The sequence below is a fragment of the Capra hircus genome, chromosome 1 (genome assembly GCF_001704415.2).
Source record: "Capra hircus breed San Clemente chromosome 1, ASM170441v1, whole genome shotgun sequence".
In the NCBI taxonomy this organism is placed as follows: Eukaryota; Metazoa; Chordata; class Mammalia; order Artiodactyla; family Bovidae; genus Capra; species Capra hircus.
This window is the reverse complement of record NC_030808.1, coordinates 45,528,194-45,555,306: the sequence shown is the minus strand read 5'-3', so window position 1 is coordinate 45,555,306 and position 27,113 is coordinate 45,528,194. Positions and strand designations below refer to the sequence as shown.

General features: G+C 39.4%; 1 protein-coding gene across 1 annotated transcript in view; it reads left to right on the top strand.

The window, feature by feature from the left end:
* The window catches only part of IMPG2 (interphotoreceptor matrix proteoglycan 2), a 73,468-nt gene that overhangs the window by 4,535 nt on the left and 41,820 nt on the right, over positions 1-27,113 (top strand). The window contains exons 3-7 of the mRNA XM_018060357.1: positions 2,407-2,573; positions 5,322-5,353; positions 16,090-16,139; positions 17,007-17,065; positions 23,931-24,092. Coding sequence (XP_017915846.1) covers positions 2,407-2,573; positions 5,322-5,353; positions 16,090-16,139; positions 17,007-17,065; positions 23,931-24,092 — 470 coding nt within the window. The remainder of the gene's footprint in view (positions 1-2,406; positions 2,574-5,321; positions 5,354-16,089; positions 16,140-17,006; positions 17,066-23,930; positions 24,093-27,113) is intronic.

Genomic DNA, 27,113 nt, shown 5'->3' with positions numbered 1-27,113 from the left:
CCTGGGTTCAATTCCTGGGTCAGGAAGATCCTCTGGAGAAGGAAATGGCAGCCCTCTCCAGTATTCATGCCTGGAGAATCCTGTGGATAGAGGAGCCTGGCAGGCTATAGGCCATGGGGTTGAGAGTCAGACATGACTTGGTGACTAAACCACCACATTCTAGTAGATACAAAGTGACATCTTATTGTGGTTTTAACTTGTGTTTTCTTGAAGGCTAATGACATTGAGCACTTTTTCATGTGCTCATTTGCCATTCGTATATCTTTTTTGGTGAAGTTTCTATTCGAATATTTTGCTGATTTAAAAAATAATTGGATTGTTTGTCCTATAATTGAGTTATAAGAGTTCCTTATGAATTCCAAATTCAAATTCATTGTCAGATATATGTTTTGCATAAATTTTCTCCCAATGTTTGGTTTATTGTTTTATTTTTCTTAACAGTGTCTTTTGAGGAACAGTTTTAGATTTTGATATGTCAGGTGTTTTTTTTGCTTCATACTTGCTTTTGGTATTGGATCTGTTTGCTTAGCTCAGAATCACAAAGATTTTCTGTTATTTTTTCCTGTAGAAGTTTCATAATTTTTTGGTTTTACATAAAGGTCTTTGATCTACTGTGAGTTAATATTTGTATTTGGTGTATATGAGTCAAAGTTAAATTTTTTTTGTATTTGCATAGCCAGTTGTTCCAGCATCATTTATTAAAAAGATTAGCTTTTGTACATTTGTTAAAAATCAGTCTTCTGTGTCTGATGGATCTATTTCTTCATTTTTTATTCTCTTACACAGATTTATTTGTTTTAATGCCAATGCCTTACTGTCTTGATTACTGTAAGCTTTATAATAAGTCTTTGAATCAAATAGTGCAAGTCCTTCAACTTTGTTCTTTTTAAATCTGTTTGATTATTCTAGGTCCTTTGTCTTCGTATAAATATTGTAATCAGCTTGCCAATTTGTACATGAAAAGCTACTGAAATTTTGATTTGGTTTGTGTTAAATCTGTTGATCAATTTGGCAAGAGTTGCAAGCTTAGCAGTATTGACTCTCTTGCTCTATGGATGTATCCCCTCATTTATTTTGATCTTTGTCAGTTTCTCTCAGCAGTGTTTTGTAATTTTTAGTGTTTAGATCTTATGCATCTTTTTGTCAGATTTATTTCACTTTTTTTATGCTGTTGTTAACAGTATTTTTTTTAAATGGTCTTTGATTGTTTCTTGCTAGTATATAAACATACAATTGATTAATGTATTGATCTTTTATTCTGTAACTTTGTAAACTCACGTATTGGTTCTAGTAGCTCTTTCTTATATTCTGTAGGGTTTTCTACATAGGTGATTATTTCATCAACAAATAAAGACATAGTTTTATTTTTTATCTTCCAATTTGTATGCCTTTTATTTCTTTAAAATTTTTCTATCTATTTTAATTGGAGGATAATTGCTTTACAATATTGTGATGGCTTTGCCATACATCAGCATGAATTGGACATAGGTAAATATGTATCCCCCCTCCTCTCTCCTCACCCCATCCCTCCAGGATTTCTTTTTCTTGCCTTATGCACTAAATTGACTGTTCCTCATGCTTTGGGCTCCACAATTCTGAAAGGAAACTATATTACCCTACAAAAAGACTGTTCCATTCTGAATTTTTCCATACTAGATAAGATGCATAGCCTGAGCCCTAGTAACAGGATTCAAGACAGTGGTTTCATAATTTACATTAGAGTGCAGTCATTCTATTGTGTTTTCTGTGGATTTTAATACATGTACAGTGACATGTATCCACTGTTACAGTGTCATACAGATAGTTTCACTGCCTTAAAATCCATCAGTTTCCACCTCCTGTATCTTTCCCTCCCCCCAATCCCTGACCACCATAGATCTTTTTACAATTTATATAGTTTCGCTTTTTCCAGAATGTATTATCATTGAACCCATACAGTATGTCACTTTTTTAGATTGGCTTCTCTTACTTAGCTATATGTATTTAAATCTTCTCCATGTCTTTTCATGGCTTGAAGCCTCATTTCTTTTTATCACTGAATTCTATTCCCATCATATGGATATACCACAGGTTATTTGTCCTATTGAAATATTCTCAGTATCAGCTGTACTTTGCTAAAACATAAACATGGATTTTTTTTTTTTTTAAGAGAAGCAAAAACCCCTGCCTATGAGAAGGTGAATCAGTTTCCTTTGCAAGGGAAAGGAATGGGGAGTGCAGATTCTCTTCAGGTCTAAAAAGTTTAAATGGGGTGTATAGAAGGGCTTTGAATGAGAATCATCTCCATGTCCCTGCAGAATAGACCGTGTGCAAGAGTGTCTCAGGAATCTGAAATAACAGATCCGTGGTCATTGTGAGAACCCTAAAGTCCCTTCCATAAAAAATACCTCCCTGTTTATTTTTCAGTATGCCAGGAAGCTGTCTGGGAAGCCTTCAGGACTTTTTGGGATCGACTTCCTGGGCGTGAGGAATATCATTATTGGATGAATTTGTGTGAGGATGGAATCACGACTATATTTGAAATGGGCACACATTTTAGTCAGTCTGTGGAACACAGAAGCTTAATTATGCAGGTAAATGTAGTAACAAGAAGAAATTACTGTACTTACTATAGAGCTCAGGCCTAAAGAAAGAAAGAGTGAATGCTGGATCCCTGTGTTACTGTTTTGTTGAATTAGGCTCTTCAGGTGACCCACCGCAGGGTGACCAATCTTTGTATCTCTAGCTCTGGCCATTATAATTAATAAGCATTGTGAAACCAGCAAGAACCTCAGGATTGTTTATAAATGTAAGAATTTGGAAATAATACTCTACAAAGATTTAGGCTAAGAGTATTAATCTGGGAGAATCAAACATTCTTGTCAGAGTTTTGCATTTTATCAGTTCAAAGTTAAATTGATAACTAATTAAAGATAGAGGGTATAGATCATTGGATAAATATTTAGTAAAGTATTAATGTGATTTTAATGCATGAATTTGCTTACGTGTTTTCCTTGTTTTAGATTTAGTTTATTCTTAGCAAAGGATAAACAAGCATGCATATAGACAAATAATCTGCCCACCTTCCCTTTTTCATGTTGCATGTATTCATGGCAAGAGAAGGAAACTGTTTAGATCTATGTGATCTATGTGGTAGATTGCACATGCTGTGTGAGAGGCCCCTTATATCCTTCTTCCTTTTATTCAAGTCCTGCATGTCCTCAGCTCAGATGTAATCTCCTTCATGAGAAAACAACCCCCAGCCCCCATCCTAGCAGATTTAGCTCACATAATCTTTTGACCACCATAATTCTTTACTCATTCTTTAGTATTGTACTCCTTACATTTTATTATTATTAGTTGTATATAATAAAATGTGGGCTTCTCTGGTGGCTCAGTGGTAAAGAATCTGCCTGCCAATGGAGGAGACATGGGTTCAATCCCTGAGTCAGGAAGATCCCCTAGAGAAGGAAATGGCAACCCAGTCCAGTGTTCTTGCCTGGGAAATCCCACGGACAGAGAAGCCTGGTGGGCTACAGTCCACAGGGTCACAAAAGAGTTGGAAACGACTTAGTGACTAACAACAATACATGTATATGTTGGCCAGGATATCAGAAGAGGAGACTAGATTGGACAGGAGATCAGACTAGAGGGGTGGATAGCGTAAGAAGTTTGTAGTTGATAGGAAGCCATTCAAGGGGTGTAAGTTGGCAGGTTGCAGAGGCTGATTGTACAGTTTTGAACTGTAAAATGGTTATTGTGGTTTCTGTACACCATATGATAGATTAGAGGGGACAAGATGAGCAGAGATCAGTTGCTACTTGAGGCCTGAGGGGATGAGAATCCTATGTAAACCATGAAGTAGAGAAAGGGTGCATGGGGGATACAAATAGGAAAAGGATTAGTAGGACCCAGTGACAGATTGGATGGGAGTGGGCAGTGATAAAGGCATGACTCTGGAAGCCTCCCAACTTCTATCTTCAATGGCTACCACTGAGAACTCAGGCAGAGAACCAGCTTGTAGACACTGACGGAGAGAGAATGAGCTTGCTTTTTAATGCATTGTTTTGAACCATCTGTGAAATGTGCATTGCTTAATATTTAGATATGAAGCCCAGAAGAGTGGTCTGGGATCACCAGACCACAGCTATAGGGATCACCAGACTTGAGGTAGTACTTGAAATCATGAGAGGGATTGAGAATGTTACTTAAGCAATCACTGGCTGTCCAAAACCTGAAGGAAGCTTGATTTTACCTTTTCTTAAAAAATTGAAATAAGGTTGATTTACATTGCTGAGTTGATTTCTGCTTTACAGCATAGTGATTCAGTTATACATACATATACATCTATTTTTTTAGCTTGATTTTAAATATAACAACAACTGTTTACTCATAGGTGGTGAATTTATGTGCTTGACAACCTCTATTAGAACTCAGAATTTGAGCATTTTAAAAATAACTACCATGCTGGCCTATAAAATTTTAAAGCTAATAGTACAAATTGATTAATTGATGATTTTGCTGTGCTTATATGTATCAAGAGAGATTAATTAAAGGAAATAAAATCCCAGTTGAAGGTGTTAGATGATTAAAATTTAGGAAAAAAGACTGGCTGAGATTGTTCTAGGAGAGTGTGTAGAGTAAAAAGAACAGTGAGTTATTTGTAAATATCTCAAGAATTATTTAGAGTAATCATCTCTCCATTTTACAGATAAGGAAGTTGAGTCCCAGCAGCAGAGAAATTTTTCGGATTTGCCTCCATAGCTGAGAAAGAGAAAATAGAATTTGATTCCAAATTATCATATTGGTCTCAAAATAAAACCACTAGTTTAACATAACTTGAACACAATTTTCTTTGAATGCCCCAAAGGAATAATCCAACTACGGATACAGTTTAGTTCTCCAGAATTCAGACAAAAAGGTAGATTTTACAATTATTTTATCCGCATGATGATATTACTCTATGATAGGAATTTCTATACACGTAGTAGATCTCAAAACACTTCGGTTCTAAGTCCATGGAAGATTAATGTAAAACTCTACCAATCTTTAACCTGAAGATCTTTCTGGAATGAGTAGCAGGTAAAGTCTGTTAATCTGTGTCCATTAAGAGAGCACAGGGGCTTTGGGGAACATACACAGAAACTGAGTGGTGGGTGGGATGGTCTGAGTCACAAAACAAACTTTGCATCATTAGTACTTTGCTTTAACTATTTAACTGTAAGAATAATAACATAGATTCTGTGTTAGGGCATTAGTGTTCTTTGTGCAGTAAGTTTTGTTTACTGCTTAATAACTGTCTTTCACTCACATGGTCATTTTTATATCTTTGTTTTCCTTAGAAACTGACATATGCAAAGGAGACTGTAAGTGGGTGAGTGTCTTTTTTTCCCCTAAGTTCATGTTTGGCAACAGAGATGTATCATACCTGTTCTAAGGCTCATCCCAAGTTTAATGATTCCTTCCAATTTATTGCCAGTTCCTGCAATAAGCAGGCCTGTGGGTAAGTCTCAAAGTCTTTTCCTCATCTTGAAGCCACTTCCTTTTCCAAACCGCCTTCAGAGTCACTGTGATTGTTTACTGTCTGACGTTACTAAGAGGTGGACTTGTTCCTTTCTCTTGGTGAGGAAATAGATTTTTGGAACTGGAGTACAAAATGATCTACTGTTGTTGAGGCTTACAGGCTAATACTGTTTACCTAAAATGGTACACCTAAAATGGAGGATGGTTGATTAAATGATGGGGTTGTGGTATGGGTCACTTTATGGCTTAATGATGTTTGTGATCTTGAAGCATAAGACTAGCACAACTTTAATGACTCCTCCAGTGATTTGAGTCATGGCTCTGTGGGCCTTTAGGCTTAGGATTAAGCTTGTTTCTGGCTCCTGAGCAGTGGCAGGACAAAGCAGATCATGGAAGGGGAGGGATTTTGAGTCTACAGGGACTAATGATTTCTAATTCTATCCATACTCAGTATCCAAGTTATGCCAGTATGTAGGTGACTCTTTTTGGGGGAAAAAAAAATTACTAGGGCATGCAGTTCAGGTCCATAATCTTGTCTCAAATTAGATGGAACAACAGATTGAAAAACCAACAAGATGAGTCAGTGTCCAGAGGTGTAGCCTGGGCAGCAGAATCCAGGCAAATGCATAATTAGACTGCATCTCTTGGTGGTAGTCGGGTATATGTAAGTTTCAAATCAAGTGTGAGTAAGCAGGAGGGAAGTGAGACTCCTTGTGGTCTCACTTCATATAGCTAACAGTACCACCAAGTCTGTTTTAGGGCCTGGGATTGAGCACCAACTTAGATGTGGGGCCATGTGGTGCTTTAGGTGTGGGTCCTGATGATTGCCATTCCAATACACATGCAGTAGACTTAACAGTCTGGTGGGTCCTGCCAGTAATCTTCTAATGAAAACGATAGCACATTTCACATGGTTAAGAAGTGTATAAAAGCTATAATAATAAATATCACTTGTCATCTGGAAGAAGCCTTGGAGTTTGCCTGTGAAAACAGACACTGGGAAGATCATAGCTCATGAGTTATAAAGGGATGAAGCAAGGTTATCTGAAATAGATTGAAAAGTTGTAAGTTGTAACACCATATGTGGATTGATGTTATAACTCATAACACATGGAGTAGCTGAACAGAGGTAGCTGGAAGATGTTTGAGGTGTAGTTTGTGTATTCCTACATAGCTCACTTTGGGTACAGTTTGCTGCATTCATCTACTATTTCTTGGAAAAATGTGTTAATCATATTGAAATAAATTCATAAACAAATTAGAGAACGGAGTGTGTCATATATGTTTTGTTGATGTCCTAGATGTGGAGGGACTCGAAGTATTATTTATCATCCTTAGAAAATAGGGCGTGTATAAAAATAGCAATACGTATGAACTAAGTTTAAAATATATATAACTGAATTTGAAAATGAACTGAATTTGAAAATTTAAAAGTTGATATCCTTCCCATGAAACTAGAGCAGACCAGGTTGGAGGGAGATGAAAAGCATCAACTATGGTACTTGCTGAAATGAGGGGACCTGGAGTTAGCTAATATTGGGAGTGACCTGGGAATTCACTTAGCCTCTCTTTAAGTTGAATATTGTAGTCATCCCTTAAAACCCTTAATTTAATCACTTTCTATATTTAAATTTATTTTTATGATTTTCTTGAGATGGGTCTCATTCTGTGATGAGATTTTTGTATTAGTTTTATATTGCTGCTGCAGCAAATTATCACAGACTTTGGTAGATTCAGTTCAGTTCAGTTCAGTTGCTCAATTGTGTCCAACTCTTTGCAGCCCCATGAATCGCAGCACGCCAGGCCTCCCTGTCCATCACCATCTCCCAGAGTTCACGCAAACTCATGTCCATCGAGTTGGTGATACCATCCAGCCATCTCATCCTCTGTCGTCCCCTTCTCCTCCTGACCCCAATCCCTCCCAGCATCAGAGTCTTTTCCAATGAGTCAGTTCTTCGCATGAGGTGGCCAGAGTGCTGGAGTTTCAGCTTTAGCATCAGTCCTTCCAATGAACACCCAGGACTGATCTCCTTTAGGATGGACTGGTTGGACTTCCTTGCAGTCCAAGGGACTCTTAAGAGTCTTCTCCAACACCAGTTCAAAGGCATCAATTCTTTGGCGCTCAGCTTTCTTCACAGTCCAACTCTCACATCCATAAATGACCACAGGAAAAACCATAACCTTGACTAGACGGACCTTTGTTGGCAAAGTAATGTCTCTGCTTTTGAATATGCTATCTAGGTTGGTCATAACTTTCCTTCCAACGAGTAAGCGTCTTTTAATTTCATGGCTGCAGTCACCATCTGCAGTGATTTTGGAGCCCCAAAAAATAAAGTCTGACACTGTTTCCATTGTTTCCCCATCTGTTTGCCATGAAGTGATGGGACCAGATGCCATGATCTTAGTTTTCTGAATGTTGAGCTTTAAGCCAACTTTTCACTCCTCTTTCACTTTCATCAAGAGGCTTTTTATTTAGTTCCTCTTCACTTTCTGGCATAAGGGTGGTGTCATCTGCATATCTGAGGTTATTGATATTTCTCCTGGCAAAACACAAATATATCTTCTAGTTCTGTAGTGCAGAAGCTTGACATGAGTCTCAGCATGTTGGCAGACCTGCATTACCTATCTGGAGACTCTAGGGGAAAATTTGTTTTCTTGCCCTTTTCAGTGTGTAGAGCTTGCCCATGTTGGTTGGATATGACTAGCAGTGGCTTACTTTGTCATATTCTATCACTCTGACATTCTTCTGCCTCCTTCCACATTTAAGGGTCCTTATGACTACCCTGGGGCTTCCCAGGTGGCACTAGTGGTAAAGAACCTGCTTGCCAGTGCAGGAGTTTTAAGAGATGTGGGTTCTATCCCTGAGTTGGGAAGATCCCCTTGGGAAGGGAATGGCTACCCACTCCAGTATTTTTGCCTGGAGAATTGCATGGACAGAGGAGCCTGGCAGGCTACAATCTGTAGGGTCACAGAGAGTCAGACATGACTGAAACAACTTAGCACACATATACACATGCATGACTACATTGGGTCTACCTGGTAAAACCAGAGGATATGGTCTCTACTCAAGAATTAAGGCCAGCTGATCAGCACCCTTAATTCCATGTGTTACCTTACTTTCCTTTGCAGATAACATAGTCACATGTTCTGGGGATTAAGATATGGACATCTTTGGGAGATCACTCTTCTGTTTACCACATTACTTCTCTGTAATTTAAGTTACTTCTTCTATGTGAACTCAAACCCAACTGCTAATGTATGGCTTACACCAGATACTCTGCTGTGTACTGATTTCACCTCCCCTTATTGTCATCTGGCAAGTCTATTTAAAAGAAAGCATTTCCTACATTACTCAGGACTTCATATCCCATCTTACCTCTTAGACATCAACCTGTAATTGTTTTTTTCTCTCTCTCCTGAGTCTTCAGCTTCTCCTATTCAATTCAGTTCAGTTCAGTCTCTCAGTCGTGTCCGACTCTTTGCAACCCCATGAATCACAGCACGCCAGGCCTCCCTGTCCATCACCAACTCCCAGAGTTCACTCAGACTCATGTCCATCGAGTCGGTGATGCCATCCAGCCATCTCATCCTCGGTCATCCCCTTCTCCTCCTGCCCCCAGTCCCTCCCAGCATCAGGGTCTTTCCCAATGAGTCAGCTCTTCGCATGAGGTGGCCAAAGTATTGGAGTTTCAGCTTTAGCATCAGTCCTAACCTCTTAGACATCAACCTGTAATTGTTTTTTTCTCTCTCTTCTGAGTCTTCAGCTTCTCCCATTACCAACTACTTATTAATATTTAAACATGCTCAAATCTTCTCCAGCCAGACATCTTGAAAACATCACCCTTAGCTCCAGTCACCTAACTCCCTGCCATCTTGTCTTACAGTTGTATCTTCAGTACAAAGTCAGCCTAGGACATGTGATTACTAAGTATTTGTTGGATGAGTAATTGAGTTTCTGTTCAATCACCCAACTCTATTATCAGGTCCCTGGTGTTATTCTCAGTGTAAGGACTGATCTGTGGAATTTTTTTTTTCCTTGATATCTCCATTAAGTTAGATTTGTACTTGATGATGCCCATCATGATCACAAAGTCAAATACACTTTTATATATTTATTTTTAATATAAATTTATTTATTTTAATTGGAGGCTAATTACTTTACAATAGTGTATTGGTTTTGCCGTACATTGACATGAATCTGCCACGGGTGCACACGTGTTCCCCATCATAAATCCCCCTCCCCCCTCCCTCCCCATCTCATCCCTCTGGGTCATCCCAGTGCATCAGCCCTGAGCACCCTGTATCATGCATCAAACCTGGACTGGCGATTCATTTCACAAATGATAATATACATGTTTCAGTGCCATTCTCCCAAATCATCCCACCCTCGCCCTCTCCCACAGAGTCCAAAAGACTGTTCTATACATCTGTGTCTCTTTTGCTGTCTCATATACAGGGTTATCATTACCATCTTTCTAAATCCCATATATATGTGTTAGTATACTATATTGGTGTGTTTCTTTCTAGCTTACTTCACTCTGTATAATCGGCTCCAGTTTCATCCACCTCATTAGAACTGATTCAAATGTAAAAGCATATATATTATTCTGTTTGGGCTGACATGTAACTCTGTTAGACCCTGCTTTATTATAATATGTCTTGGTGTAGCTCTGTTTGGGTCCATCTTGTTTGCTTCCTATACCTGGATATTTGTTTCCTTCTTTAGCTTTGGAAGGTTTTCAGGCATAGTTTATTCCAATATGTTTTGAATCTGCTCTTCTCTTTCTTCTCCTTCTGTAATCCCTATTATGCATAGATTGCACACTTTATATTGTCCCATAGGTCTTTTATATTGCTTTCATTTTTTAATTTCATTTGGTTTTCTGTCTGCTGTTTTTTAAAAATTAATTAATTTATTTTAATTGTAGGTTAATTACAATATTGTGGTGCTCTTTGCCATACATTGACATGAATCAGCTACAGGTGTGGCTGTCCCAACCCTCCCCCACCCCTCCCACCTCCCTCCCCATCCCATCCCTCTGGGTTGTCCCAGTGCACTGGCTTTGAGTGCCCTGCCTCATGCACTAAACTTGGACTGGCGATCTGTTTCACAAATGGTAATACACGTGTTTCAATGCTGTTCTCTCAAATCATCCCACCCTCGCCTTTTCCCACAGAGTCCAAAAGTCTGTTCTTTATATCTGTGTCTCTTTTGCTGTCTTGCATATAGGGGCGATGTTAACCATCTTTCTAAATTCCATATATATACATTAATATACTGTATTGGTATTTTTCTTTCTGAGTTACTTCACTCTGTATAATAGGCTCCAGCTTCATCCACCTCATTAGAACTGACTCAAACGTATTCTTTTTAATTGCTGAGTAATATTCCATTGTGTATATGTACCACAGCTTTCTTATCCATTCATCTGCCGATGGACATCTAGGTTGTTTCCATGTCCTAGCTACTGTAAACAGTCTGTCTGCTGTTTTGATTGGGTAATTTCGAGATCATTTATTCTTTCTTCTACATCATTTATTCTGCTATTCATTGTTTTTAGCTCAGCCTTCATCTCAGCAAATAAATTTTCTAATTATTCTTGGTTCCTCCTTACAGTTGCTAGTTTATTTTTATAGCGATCTGCATTTCTAGTGATAACCTCTCTTAATTCCTTCAGTATTTTCGTTACCTTCTTTTTGAACTCAGTGTCTATTAGGCTGAAGAGGTCTGTTTCATTGTTCCTTCAGGGAAATTCTCTTAGTCTTTTAACTGGCAGTGGTTTCTCTGTTTCTTCATTTTGCTTGTATTTCTCTCACTCTGTGAGTTTAGGGGAAACAATTATCTACTGTTGTCTTGGAGAGCTGCTTATAAGCATGAGCATCCCTATGTAGCTTGTATGGGTTTAATACGTTTTTGGCATGAGGGCTGTTTTTGGTTTGAAAGCTTGCTGTCTCTTTTCTCAGCATGTGCTGGCCATGATCCCTTTTATAGTGGTGTTCAGGTGCCTGGCCCTATGCATACTCCCAGGGACACAGGGCAGCGGTCCCAGCTACCTCTGGAGTCCAAGATCGCAGCAATAGCTGCACCTGGAACTTGTGTAGAAGGGTAAGTGGTGCCCTTCCTTGAAAAAGAAGCTCCCATGGCAGTTGCACACATTTCCTTCTGCGCTCCCCAGCAATGGCATCTTGCTTTTCTGATGGGTCCAGGCATCTTCCCGCACTCCCTCCATGTGACGCACCACACCCTGGCTCCCTCAGGGTGTCACCACATAGCCAACCCCAGTCCTCCCTGTATCTGAGCATGGAAACTGGAGTCTCAGTATTCAGCCCCTCCACCCGCCAGCAGATGCGTGTCTCAGGCTGGGGAGTGCTGCCAGGCCGGGGCACCAGCCCTCTGTGCAGCAGGCCTCTCTCTACTTGTCTTCCCCTGACTGGTTGAAACCTTTCCTCTTTCACAGCTCGCTCCCAGAGTGCAGGTCCCATCCTATTCCTCTCTTCTTTTTCTTTTGTCCTACTCAGTTACATGGAGATTTTCTTGCCCTTGTGGAAGTCTGAGATCTGCCAGCATTAGTAGATGTTCTATGAGAATCCTTTCAAATGTAGATGTATTTTTTTACGTATTTGTGGGAAAGGGTGAGCTCTTTGTTCTACTCCTCCGCCTTCTTGATCCAACTCCCACCCCTGTTTTATGTTTGTTTAGCATTTCATCCTTTTCATAACGCTTCTGTATAATGATATTTTATTTAGTTTTCACCAACACCTTGGTGAAGTAGGTAGAGAAAGAGATACTCCTGTTTCAGAGGTTAGATCTTGAGGCCTAGAGCAACTGAGGCATCTTCCCAAGCTATGCACAAGGTTAGTGATACATCTGGAACTGGCACCCAGGATTCCTAACTCCTTGCCTTAAGTTTTTTCTTGTTAAAGGCTGATTATAGTTAACAGGTTCTAGAGCAAGGCAAAGCATAGGAAATTGTGAAAGGGAATAGTAGTCTAGGTATGAAATTATTGTTGGCTTGTTTTAGTGTATTTTTGTTACTTATTTCTAACAATTTCATTTATTTATTTTTGGCTGTGTGGGGTCTTCGTTGCTGTGCGTGGGCTTTTCTCTAGTCGTGAGTGGGGGCTGCTCTCTAGCTGTGGTGCATTGGCTTCTCACTGCGGTGGCTCCTCTTGCCGTGGAGCATAGGCTATAGGCACACAGGCTTCAGTAGTTGTTGCTCACGGACTCTAGAGTAGGTGAGCTGTAGGGCACAGGCTTAGCTGTGGCATGTGTAGTCTTCCTGGACCAGGGGTCGAACCTGTGCCTTCTGCATTGGCAGGTGGATTCTTATCCACTGCACCACCAGGGAAGTCCCCTACTATGTTTTTAAACATAGGTTCCATGTGACTGTGGTATTTTTCCACACAGTTCCATCTGAATTCCACTGACACGATTAGGCAGTAGCTGTGAGGAAAAAATTATGTGCTGGATAAGCTGAGGAAATGAGACAGTAGACGGTTGTTTGCTGCTGACATTAAGCTAAAGAGCTGACCAACTTCAAATTTGTGGCTTGGCCTAGAAATGAAGGATTTCTGTCTCCAGACTCAACACAGCACTGTATTTTAATTCTGTTGTGTGCGACATTCTAGGGCGTCCCTGTAGGAGGCATACCTAATGAGAAAATGTGAAAGGATTCATGATACTGTCTTTTGAAAGAAGTGCAGGAGGATGAGGGATTAAATGTTGGGAGTGTTGGACAGTGTTTTAAATTACCGAGAGTTGCCCACTTAGCATCATTGTGCTTAATCTCTCAGTCATATCTGACTCTTTGTGACCCTGTGAACTATAGGCCACCAGACTCCTCTGTCCATGGGGATTATCCAGGCAAGAATGCAGGAGTGGGTTGCCACAACCTCCTCCAAGGGATCTTCCCAAACCAAGGATTGAACCCAGGTCTTTGGCATTGCAGGTGGATTCTTTACCATTTGAACCACTGTGGAAGCCCTTACCATCGTTAAAATAATGTTATTTTGAGAAAAAAAAAAGTTATTTTGAATTCAGTAAGTGAAATCTAGTTCTATTGAAGTAAGTGAACTTCTCCATTCTGAATGCTTACTTACTTAGAGAATTAGCTTAAATTTGATTTTGATGTGGGAGACAATTTGACCGATCCCTGGTGAGGTCTGGTTTCTCTGCCATGTCATTTCAACTTCCTATTCTGATTACTGTATTGTGCTTTGGTTTACTTTGACCTCTTTGCTCTTCATATTTGATTGCTCTCCAGCTTTCACTGGGTTTCCCTTCCTCTTTCTGGGTCCTTACACATTTTGACTTTCAGGTCATTTAGTTGATGTAACACCACTATCATTAAGACCAAGGAAACCCATCCTGGTTGCCCTTCAAGGGAATATGGGTCACATAAAGGCCATGTAGTAGTGTGGAATTAATGTGGGTAAGAGAGAGGTTTCTGGAATCAAATGGGCCTATTTTACAGCACAGTTCCTTCATTGGCTAGTTCTGTGACCTTTTCTTATCACCCAGGTCTTCCTCCACTCATCATTCATCAAAATGACTTATCCAGATGCCATATTCCTTTATATTCTTTTGAATGACAGCTAAGCAAGCAGGTTCCTGCAAGTGTACCAAAAATAACAAGTGGTGATAGGTTTGGCGTATTGGTTTAATATGTTATTCTTTTTAGATAGTATTTTTAAAAACCAGGAGAATCTTTATGGTGAGATTTTTTTTTTTAGCCTATGTTTCTCAAATTTTCTACCAAAGCTTGGGGGTTTAGGGAACATGGCCTTAGCTGATTCCCCCACTCCAGTTCCAGTCATGAAATGTCTTTGAAATGATCATATTGTAACTTAATATTCATTTAAACTTTATATTGTACTCTGTAATACAGCCACATGTGTTTTAATATTAATATATGTTATTAATTTATTTTTAAACTGTATTTTGTATTGGGATCTAGCTGATGAAAAATGTTGTGATAGTTCCAGGTGAACAGCGAAGGGACTGAGCTATACACATACATGGATCCATTCTCCCCTAAACTCCCCTTCCATCCAGGTGGCCACATAGCACTGAGCACAGTTCCATGTGCTATAACAGTAGGTCCTTTTGGTTATCCATTTTAAATATAGCAGTGTGTGCATGTCCAGATTCATAGCAGTTTTTGGTTAGCTCTCTATGCTTTTACTTTAAAGTGAAAATTGCTGCTTCAAGATGTGTGCCACATTTATCTGGTGGCTGTGAGCCCATGATCTAGTTTAGAGAAGCAGGACAATTTGAAGGAGTGGTTCTGAAGTGAAGATGGGGCTCACTGAGACAGAAGCGAGTCTAAGAGGGAGACATTTTGACTGTTTAAATCATCTTTGAAAACTGCCTATGGAAAGTTGAAGAGAGTTTTCCATTACTGTAATTTACATATTTGGGGATATGTGGAGATTTGGACTGGTGGAAACACCCTTTCTTTAAGGACTTTCTCAGATTATCTTCTGATCCCTTCTGATCTTTGCCTGCAGTTGCAGGGTTGAATGGTAAAAGGATAGCCAGGGGACCTGAAACCTGGGAGCAATGTGGCCTATAGCAAATCATGTCTCTAACCTTGACTTGTTGTATACTAAAAAGTTTCATGATTCTGTGATCTCTCAAATGAGATGAGATTTGGGCCCATATGTTCCCTGTGACTGCCAGAACTTTTGTGTCTGAACTGCTTGTTGCGTTTGTGTTTGTTACTGTTTTCTGTTAGGTGGTAACCTTCATAGACCATGAGTATTTTGTTCACAGCTGTATGCCAAGTGTGTTCTACACTAGACTGGTTGGTCAATACTATTTATTTATTCCAAAAGTATCTATTCAGTGCCTATTAAGTGGTAGTTTCTGTTTTAAGATGAAGATACAGTGCAAATATGGCAGATAAGGCCTCTAATCTCATGGAGTTTAGATTAGATTCTTTTTTTTTAGAGTTTACATTCTTGAGGCAGTCTTGTTAAATAGATATTTCTGTGATGATGAACATGTTTTTTTACTAGGCTGTTCCATAAAATAGCCATTAGCCACATATGACTGTTGAACACTGAAATGTAGATAGTGTGGATGAGGTTCTGAATTTTGAATCTTTATTTAATTTTAAATTAAATTACCACATACATCCTCTGACTACCATATTAGGAAATGCCATTCTAGAAGACTAAGGGTATGGACATAGATAAAGAAGTAGATAAATAAATTAACAGAACGATTTCACATAGTGAAAAGAACTGAGGAAAAAAATGAAACAGGGTTATGAAATAGTAAGGAAGTACTATGTAGAGTGGTTATGCAGTATTATGTATTACATAGGGTATATTATGTGTGTGTACATATATATATGCATGCTACATAATATGTACTATGTAATATTATGTAGGGTGATTCGAGTTGAGTAGGCATCAAAAAATGTAAAATAAATAAGTTTTTTTTTTTTAATTGCTATTTAGTACTTTGCTTTGGGAATCCTTATTTGGAGATCAGGTGAATTCCTTTCTGGAAAACAAACCCCAAAATAAACCGTCACATTTCTGTCATTTTATTAACTCCAGACATTTTTTTTTTCCTAGCTCTGAATTGTCATCTCCAGTTCCTGTTGGTGACATGTCAACACTGGGAGGTATGCTTTTGTGCCTTTATTCACTTTTCTTTTAAATTTTATTATTAAATTGCAAGGAAGCACAATTTTCAGCTCATATTTTAAAAAATACCATTTGTCTCTCCTTCTGTTGTTGAAGAAGTCTCAAGAAAAAGCAATTGTTTTTTCACTTATTTTATGACATTATAGTTGGGTACTTAAGAATCTTTAATTATTAAGTACATAATATAGAATCTGAAAACCTTAAAACAAATGTACAACCTAAAGAATTGTTTTAAGGCAAACACTTTGTAATCACTGCTTATGTCAAAAGGTAGAACCTTTGTAGCTCCACTATTTTTTGTCATTTGTCTTTTAGAGTTTCCCAGAGTAAGGATTTTTCTAATTGCATTCTGTGGTATACTTTGTTTGTATGTTTCTTTGACCTCTGTATTTCCTATAAATTAGTAATTGATTTCTTTATTTTTAATTTTTTTTAAAAAAGTTCTTCTATGTTGCAAATTTCAAACATACGAAAAATAGCACAGTGAGGCCCAGCATCAACAACTATAATTTTTGGCTAATTCCAATCTTTAGCCACTTTCCCTCTCTGAGAGTTTTACAAGTTAGTTTTACTAGGTAACTCCTTAAGGATAGAGACTTTGTATCCCTGGAGGCTTGCATAGAGCCTGACATATAGTAGGTATCAGGAAATGCTTGTTAAATGAGTCATATTTATTTCTTGTGCTGAGGAAATTCATGTGTCTTGAGGTTAAAATGCACAGAATTTTGCAGATGAAAAAGCAAATGACTTATATGAATGGCATCAAAATCAGTTTATTGTTTCCTGATAGACATTATGATTTAGTCATGGACTGAATTAATACACGTTTTTGTTTTTGTTTTTAGATGCTGGTCTCAGTTATGAAGGTATCTCAGAGAGCAGCTTGGAGAGGCCAGACGACAGTGTGAGTGATGTTCTGTTTCATTATTTAGTTTCTAACATGGAGAACAGGGATTTAGAGAGATTTATTATTCATTGCCAGACAACACAAAACTTCAGGTGGTTCTCTTTATGGAAATGTAGATTCTAAAACCAGTACATTAAAAAGAATCTGAGATTCCTTGGAGAGCCCAATAAGTCTGCTTTTGGCAAAGAATAGATTTGAATTGTAAATTAAATGACGTGGAGCCTGGGAAGCTTTCATCATGGTAAGCCCACTGTCTTCTGTGGGCTGTGTGCATAATTTATTGTGAGGGTTTTTGCCTATGTACTCTGTCTCTTAATAAATCAGAGCTTAGTTTTCTCTTCTTCAGAGGGAAAGGATATAGATTTTATGTAGTTTAGAGAAGTACTGTACTTTTTAAATGCATCATTACTAATAGAAATCTGTCTACTAAGAAGCATTAAGTTGGCTATCACATTCCAATTTTTTTGAAAAGTAAATGCTTCTAGGATGAAACTATTTCATTAGAAATTTTATTAAATGTGCATAAATCACAGATTCCTTAATACAGAGCAAACTTTGATTGAACATATTCACTGCTGCTGCTGCTAAGTCACTTCAGTCGTGTCCGACTCCGTGCGACCCCACAGACAGCAGCTCACCAGGCTCCCCCGTCCCTGGGACTCTCCAGGCAAGAACACTGGAGTGGGTTGCCATTTCCTTCTCCAGTGCGTGAAAGTGAAAGGTGAAAGTGAAGTTGCTCAGTTGTGTCCGACTCTTAGCGACCCTGTGGACTGCAGCCTACCAGGCTCCTCCGTCCATAGGATTTTCCAGGCAAGAGCACTGGAGTGGGGTGCCGTTGCCCTCTCCGAACATATTCACTAGAAAGATGCAATTGTTACCTTACACCTTCTCTTACCAACTGTGAAGTCAAGTCCTGCCACCCCACTCTGTCCACCACCTTCCCTGTTACTGAGCAAGGCTGGAGCCAGTTTGGTATCCTTGTATCAATACAATACCTTTAGTATTCAGTAAAACTGTGTCCAAATTAGATGGTACTAGAAAATATTGGCATTTGATAAATATTTGAATAAAAAGTGATACTGTAGTTCTGAACTTGACGCTGAATGTTATGGTGTAGGACTGGAAACTTTTACAGAATGAGATAAAATTCACTGTAATGGGAATGAAGCGATTATGTGTAATCAGTTGGAACATTTCGTAACAGAGAGAGTAATCTGAAGGTAATTTGTAGAACCAGTAGGAAGACAAAACAGTACAAGCATACATGACTAGTTCAGAGTGAAGCCTAATAGACAGTTTTACATTTCAGTTTTTTTCCCTAATACATTTTTCAGATACTATTTTAGAAATTACATACTTTATTCTTGGTTTGTTAGTATTTACCCTGTATGTTATCATGTGTCTTTAATCTAGCAAAGTTTACGTTTTTCAGAATCTTTATCCTTATCCTGAGTCTGCAGGAACATTAGCTACCTACCTAGAGTCGCTCAGTCGTGTCCGACTCTGCGACCTGTGGACTGTAGCCCACCGGGCCCCTCTGTCCATGGGATTCTCCAGGCAAGAATACTGGAGTGGGTTGCCATTTCCTTCTCCAGGGAATCTTCCCAACCCAGGGATCGAACCCAGCTCTCCCGCATTGCAGGCAGACGCTTTAACCTCTGAGCCACCAATAATTCAAGTGATTACCTTACTGTTTTACATGTTATTTTCAGTATTTTTGTTCTTTCTTTCTCTCCTTTGCTGCTGCCGCTGCTAAGTTGCTTCAGTCGTGTCCGACTCTGTGCGACCCCATAGACAGCAGCTCACTAGGCTCCTCTGTCCCTGGGATTCTCCAGGCAAGAACACTGGAGTGGGTTGCCATTTCCTTCTCCAATGCATGAAAGTGAAAAGTGAAAGTGAAGTTGCTCAGTCGTGCCCAACTCTTAGCGACCCCGTGGACTGCAGCCCACCAGGCTCCTCCTTCCCTGGGATTTTAGTTCTCTCTTTTTAATCTTACAAATTTGACTGACTGCATCATGTTTATTTTATATAGTTAGAAGTTTTTACATTTACCCAGGTGTGTACTGTTTTATTTTCTTTAAATTCTTTTTTACATTTTAGACCTTTCTTTTGGAATAATTTTCCTTCTGAAATATATGCTTCTTGTATTACTTTAGTAAGAATCTCTCACTGGTTCAGTCTCAGATTTGGTCACCTGAAGATTTCCGTATTATCCCCTTATTCTAGAAAGATTCTTATAATCTGTATAAATTTCTAGATAGAAGGTCTTTGGTTTTTTTTTGGTCAAGATTTTATTTCACTATCGTTTAACTTTTATTGTTACTATTAAGAACTCAACTAATAATTCAGTTCTTATTCTTTTGTGGGTAATCTATTTTTTTCGCCTACTGTTAAGATACTACTCTCTCTCTCCCTCTCTGTATTTATGTAATGAGGAGACATAATGATTGAATTTCTCAAATTTATAATAGACTAAAAACCTCATGTTAAGGTAGTACAATAAATCCAAAGCAAAGTAAATAAGCATAAACACACTCCTATACCCATTTTTATAAAACTATAGACTCCCAAATACTATATGGTGTATTACTGTAAGTATACTATAATCTGGTATAACTGCAGGCATATCTCAGATATTGTGGGTTTGGTTCCAGATGGCCATAATAAAGTGAATATTGCAATAAAGTCACGTGTGCATTTTGGTTTCCTCATACATATAGAAGTTATGTTTACCTCTCCTGTAGGCTGTTGAGGGTACAGTAGCATTCTGTCCAAAAAATCAATGTATATCAGTTCAGTTCAGTCACTCAGTTGTGTCCAACTCTTTGTGACCCCATGGACTGTGGCACACCAGGCTTCCCTGTCCTTTATCTCCCAGAGCTTGCTCAAACTCGTGTCCATTGAGTCAATGATACCATCCAACCATCTCATTCTCTGTCATCCCCTTCTCCTCCTGCCTTCAATCTTTCCCAGCATCAGGTTATTTTCCAGTGAGTCAGCTTTTTGCATCAGGTGGCCAAAGTATTAGAGCTTCAGCCTCAGCATCTGTCCCTCCAGTGAATATTCAGGACTGGTCTCCTTTAGGATGGACTGATGGGATCTCCTTGCAGTCCAAGGGACTCTCAAGAGTCTTTTCCAACACCACAGTTCAAAAGCATCAGTTCTTTGGTACTCAGCCTCCTTTATGGTCCAACTCTCACAGTCCATACATGACTACTGGAAAAACCATAGCTCTGACTAGACGGACCTTTGTTGGCAGAGTAATGTCTCTGCTTTTTAATACACTGTCTAGATTTGTCATAGCTTTTCTTCCAAGCAGCGTTTTTTTCATGGCTGCAAGTCACCATCTGCAGTGATTTTGGAGACCAAGAAAATAAAGTCTCTCACTGTTTCCATTGTCTCCTCATCTATTTGCCATGAAGTGATGGGACTGGAGGCCATGATCTTTGTTTTTTGAATGTTGAGTTTTAAGCTAGCTTTTTCTCCTCTTTCACCTGCATTAAGAGGCTCTTAGTTCCTCTTGTTGAGTTTAAGCTAGTTTTTTCTCCTCTTTCACCTGCATTAAGAGGCTCTTTAGTTCCTCTTCACATTTTGCCGTAAGGGTGCTGTCATCTGCATATCTGAGGTTGTTGATATTTCTCCTGGCAATCTTGACTTCAGCTTGTACTTCATCCAGCCTAGCATTTCTCATGATGTACTCTGCATATAGGTTAAATAAGCAGGGTGACAATATACAGCCTTGACATACTCCGTTCCCAATTTTGAACCAGTCCAGTTCTAACTGTTGCTTCTTGACCTGCATACAAGTTTCTCAGGAGACAGGTAAGGTACTCTGGTATTCCCATCTCTTTAAGAATTTTCCAGTTTTTTGTGATCCACACAGTCAAAGGCTTTGGGGTAGTCAGTGAAGCAGAAGTCGATGTTTTTCTGGAATTCTCTTGCCTTTTCTATCATCCAACCAGTGTTGGCAATTTGATCTCTGGTTCCTTTGCCTTTCCTAAATCCAACTTGAACATCTGGAAGTTCTTGGTTCACGTACTGTTGAGGCCTAGCTTGGAGAGTTTTGAGCATTATGTTGCTAGCATGTGAAATGAGTACAGTTCAGTTCAGTTCAGTCGCTCAGTCGTGTCTGACTCTTTGCGACCCCATGAATTGCAGCACGCCAGGCCTCCCTGTTCATCACCATCTCCCGGAGTTCACTCAGACTCACGTCCATCGAGTCCGTGATGCCATCCAGCCGTCTCATCCTCGGTCGTCCCCTTCTCCTCCTGCCCCCAATCCCTCCCAGCATCAGAGTTTTTTCCAGTGAGTCAACTCTTCTCATGAGGTGGCCAAAGTACTGGAGTTTCAGCTTTAGCATCATTCCTTCCAAAGAAATCCCAGGGCTGATCTCCTTCAGAATGGACTGGCTGGATCTCCTTGCAGTCCAAGGGACTCTCAAGAGTCTTCTCCAACACCACAGTTCAAAAGCATCAATTCTTTGGCACTCAGCCTTCTTCACAGTCCAACTCTCGCATCCATACATGACCACAGGAAAAACCATAGCCTTGACTAGACGGACCTTTGTTGGCAAAGTAATGTCTCTGCTTTTGAATATGCTATCTAGGTTGGTCATAACTTTTCTTCCAAGGAGTAAGCGTCTTTTAATTTCATGGCTGCAGTCACCATCTGCAGTGATTCTGGAGCCCAAAAAAATAAAGTCTGACACTGTTTCCACTGTTTCCCCATCTATTTCCCATGAAGTGATGGGACCAGATGCAATTGTACGATATTTTAAACATTCTTTGTCATTGCTCTTCTTTGGGATTGGAATGAAAACTGATCTTTTCCAGTCCTGTGGCCACTGCTGATTTTTCCAAATTTGCTAACATATTGAGTGCAGCACTTTCACAGCATCATCTTTTAGGATTTGAAATAGCTCTGCTGGAATTCCATCCCCTCCACTAGCTTTGCTTGTAGTGATGCTTCCTAAGGCCCACTTGACTTCGCACTTCAAGTCACTTGCAGTGATGGCGGGCCTTAGGAAGCATCACTACAAGTACAATATAGTTGCATATAATACAGTATTGAGGATACTGCAATTTCACAAAAATGTATATAGAGAAAATTCTCAGGTGTTGTCCCATATGATTGGGTACATGTCTGACTCCCTCATTTTATACCTTTTGTCTGTTAACCACTCGTTCTTAACTTTCATTTCTTTGTCCCCCTATGTTGCATTCAGAAATGTCTTCCAGTTCACTTATTCTTCCTTCGACTTAGTCTAACCCGTTGCTCAAACTGTCTATATAGGCGTCTTTGATCTGACTTTTCAACATGTATACACCTGGTACTTTATAGCCTATCCCTTGTAGTATTTGAAACTAAAGCCTAGGTCACAAGAGATTGCTAGATACACTGTGTATGCATAGATTACTGAATCACCTCTCTGGATTTTTCTAGCCTCTCTCTTTTGATTTCTGGTTTATTTTCTTGCAAACCAGGTATGCATTAAAATCATTAAAAAATTCAGTCAGCATTTTAGGCGTTGTATTGCAGCAAGGTTCCTAAGGATATTTCTTTTATAGTAATACTGAAAATGAAAGTTTTTATTTAAATTTAGTGAGAGAAAATTTAGTATTAAAGAATGCAAAGTCTTGTACAAAATTCCTTAAGGCTAAAGGTTTTTAGTAGTTTCAATATGACTCAGCAGTATGAGGAAAAACTAGTAAAGCAAGAGTACTTTTAGGTTACATTAACAGAAATTAGAATCTGCTATCAGGAAAGTGATAGATGTACCATATTTTAATTATCAGACCTCACTTATGTGTATCATACTCTAAGGAAGACATTAAGAGCCCAATAAGTGTTTGGAGAAAAGGAACTAGTGAAAAGTCAGAGAAGATGATAGGTGCCTATCCTTATTTGAAGGTTTCTCTGGGGCCTATAATTTTTATATGCATCCAGATTTCAGAACTGGGATCAGTGGGAATTTGTAGGGAAATATATTTGAGTTTTATTGGGCTTCTTTGGTAGCTCAGCTGATAAAGAGTCCACCTGCGATGCAGGAGACCCTGGTTCTATTCCTGGGTAGGGAAGATCCACTGGAGAAAGGATAGGCTATCTACTCCAGTATTCTTGGGCTCCCCTGGTGGCTCAGCTGGTAAAGAATACTCCTGCAATATGGGAGACCTGGGTTCGATCCCTGGGTTGGGAAGATGCCTCGGAGAAGGGAAAGGCTACTCACTCCAGTAGTCTGGCTTGGAGATTTCCATGGACTGTGTAGTCCATGGGGTCACAAAGAGTTGGACATGACTGAGCGACTTTCACTTTTTTTTAATGGCTGTTTTCAGGCAGTTCTATTAAAGGAACGTCTATACTGTTTTCCATAGTGGCTGCACTAATTGACATTCCTACCTGTGAATCAAGATTCCCTTTTCTCCACATCCTCTCCAGCATTTTTATTTGTAGACTTCTTGATATATCCATTCTGACAGGTGTGAGGTGATATATCATTGTGGTTTTAATTTGCATTTCTCCAATAATTAGCAATGTGTAACTTCAGCTTTTTCTCCTCACTCACAGGTGGTGAACTTTGGTGGTTATCTGTGAAAAATTTTCTCTTTCCCTGAACCAGTGACCACAATCACTGTGTAATCAAAGGAATGAACAAATACACAGTAATTTTAACAATAACCTGTCTTAAAATTTTAATAATAACCTGTCTTAAAAACCAGTTAGTTTCAAAGTCAAATATTATATAAATAGTCATCACCAGAAGTTGCCTTTGGCACAGTATCTGGCATATCATAGGTGGTCAGTAGATATTTGTTGACTGAATGAGTGAACATTGACATTTATTGTTCTTTTGCTAAAAATCCAGATTAGCAATGAAATTGAGAATATGATAGAAGAATCCAGAAAAACAGCTGCTGAGCAAGTTGCAGAATTCAGTATCCACCTTTTGGGGGAACAGTACAATGAAGAACTACAGGACCCCTCTAGCTTTCACCACCAGCGCCTTGTAGAAGACTTTATTTCAGAGGTGGGTGATTTGGGGGATGTGTTTTTATTCTTTTTTGTATACAAGATAGTTTGCTGGAGCTATAAATTTCTCATGTTAACACTGGTTAAAGGTAGGTTTAGGACTTAAGCTTTCCATCTACTTGATTCAGTGAGTAGTGATTTAGCCATTTCTTTAGAAAGCTCTGTGAAAATTTCACCAAAAGATGAACTATGTCATTGAAACAAAGTTTTGTATCCATTTGCCATATACCAACAAATAAATGCTATTTCCAGCTTTGGCCATACAGCCAAGGAAGAATGTGTTCTGTGGCATGGATTTTACTTGACAATATTTGGAGAAATGAGCATCTTTGAGATATTATATGTAGTGTGTTATTTTTCTTGAGGGAACAATAAATTCAATTTCTTTTAATTTTGTATTTGTTATTCTTTTTTAAAGGTGAAAATTTTTGAATAGTTAATGCATAGGTAGTATGAAGCCCCAAGCTCAAAGGACTAAAGGACATCCAGTAAAAAGTAAATTTTCCTCTTATCTCTGTTCCTTGGTTAGAAGTATTTTTAAAAGAGAGTTTCTTTACAGAATTGTGCGTTAGACCATCTCACAACTTTACTTTCTGGAAGAATTCTATCTAGGGACTTGAAGTTGAGAATTTTTTCAAGATACCGAGGGCCCATTTCCTCTCTCTTTGTCAAGTAAGAGGGTACATTAGTCCTCCTGTTTATTTCTTTTCCATCCCTCTTGATGGAGTTCTCTGTGGCCAAGTTTTTTGATTCCATTACCTTGGACTAATTTCCTTCTCTAGGCATTGTGTCTAGATGAGAAAGAAAAATATGCATCTCTCAGCCAAGCAGCAGCATTGTAGCCATCAGACACAGGGAGTGTGGGCTAGACAATTAATTTTCCTAGCTGTGTGGCCAATTTGTGAGGCTATATGGTATGTGGAAGAAATGTCAGCCAGGCCAATGGCCATTTGGCATCAGACAGTGTCTTGGATCAGCTCTTTGGTTCTCTCTGCTCTTGGATTAAGGAGCCTTTAATAAACCTCCATTTTTGGATAAACAGTTGTGCTAAATGACTGCATATTTAGAGAAGGTCTAATAAACACTCTGAAAAACATTTTCATCAGGGACTTTATGAAGTAGGTAGCTATTGGCTCAAGGTGATTTGAGGGTGATGAAAGATCAGTTCCTTCTCTGGCCTATTTCTACATACGGGTCCTTTTACATGGAATGAAATGTCTGCCGATAGCCACTTCCCTGTGTGGAGCTGCAGAGTCAGGGTCGTATCTCTGAAAGGTCCTGTCTTCACATACACTGCAAACTGAAGGAGACCGTCATGGGAATTGTTCTTTCAGTATTATTTTTTCGGGTAATGCTGGAAGATACACAGGGGAAAAGAAAGCCTGCTTGGGAGGATTGAGATTCAGGAGCTGTTACTTTTTTTTTTTTTTTTTAATGAGCTGAGGAAGATAAACTTGGGGTGCCATGAAGAGTGACATCAGAGAGGGAAAGGTCGTTGTGATAGGCTTTGGAGTGTGGACACCTGATGGCAGCCACAGAATCAACACAGTGTCCTCACATAGTGCATTGTGTTTTGCAAGCTGCTGTGTGTCGGTTTGCTAACAGCAGCCAGGTGGATAATCAGCTCCATTTTATAGATGAAATCCATCAGGGTGAGTAACTTGTTCATGGTCATTTCAGCTTCTAGGAGTGGAAGGGAAAATCAAGTCTCCTCCTTCCTTTGAAACTGTTCTTTCCTTTATATCATACTGAGTCCCCTTCAATTATTTTTTATAATTTTATTTATTATTTATTTTTGGCTGTGTTGGGTCATCGTTGCTACGCAGACCTCTCTAGTTGTGGTGAGTGGGTGCTTCTCTCTAATTGTGGTGTGTGGGGCTCTCACTGTAGCGGCTTCTCTTGTTGCAGAGCATGGGCGCTAGAGTCTGCGGGCTTCAGTTGTTGCAGCCTGTGGGCTCAGTAGTTGCGGCTTCTGGGCTTCAGAAGGCAGGCTCAGTGGTGGTGGTGTATGGGCTCCCTGCTCCATGGCATGTGAGATCTTCCCAGATCAGGGATCGAATCCATGTCTCCTTTATTGGCAGGCGGATTCTTTACCACTGAGCCACTAGGGAAGCCCCGAGTCCTCTTCATTTTAATTCAGGTGAGAAGCTCTGGTGAGCCTCACAGTTCTCCCAGTCCTGGTCCCAGTTATAAAATCGTATTTATCAAAGGAAAGAGGATGAGGCATGTGATTCAGTGCGAAGAGTATGAGCTTCAGTGTTAGAAAGACTGATTGAATGAATTCTGATTCAGACACTCACCAAATGGATGATCCTGGGCAAATTAGTTGATATCTCAGTCTCAGTTTCCTCAGTTGCATAATGGGGACACTACCTATCTCTTGAGATTGTTGCAAGGATTAGAAGTAATATTTCAAAGCACCAGGCACATAGCAGTCACTCAGTAAATTGTACCTGTTATTAATCTTGTGACTAATAAAGTGGAATGACTTCTTACAACTGGGCACCTATGTAGTAGCTAACTGGGTGTGATGAATTAGAAAACGTGTTTAAAGTCAAAAAATGGCAAAGCTCCAGATGAGATGGGTTTGTTGTTGTTTAGTCACTAAGTTATGTCCGACCCAAGTTCCTCTGCCTTTCTCTATCTCCCAGAGTTTGCTCAAATTCATGTCCATTGAGTCACTGATGCCATCACACATCTCATCCGCTGCCACCCTCTACTCCTTTTGCCTTCAATCTTTCTTAGCATCAGAGTCTTTTCTAGTGAGTCGGCTCTTTGCATCAGGTGGCCAGAGTATTAGAGATTCAGCTTCAGCATCAGTCCTTCCAATGAATAGTCAGGACTGATTTCCTTTAGGATTGACTAGTTTGATCTCCTTGCAGCCCAGGGAACTCTTAAGAGTCCTCTTCAGCACCACAATTTGAAAGCATCAATTCTTTGGTTCTCAGCCTTCTTTGTGGTCCAGTTCTCACATCTGTTCATGACTACTGGAAAAACCATAGCTTTGAGTATACAGACC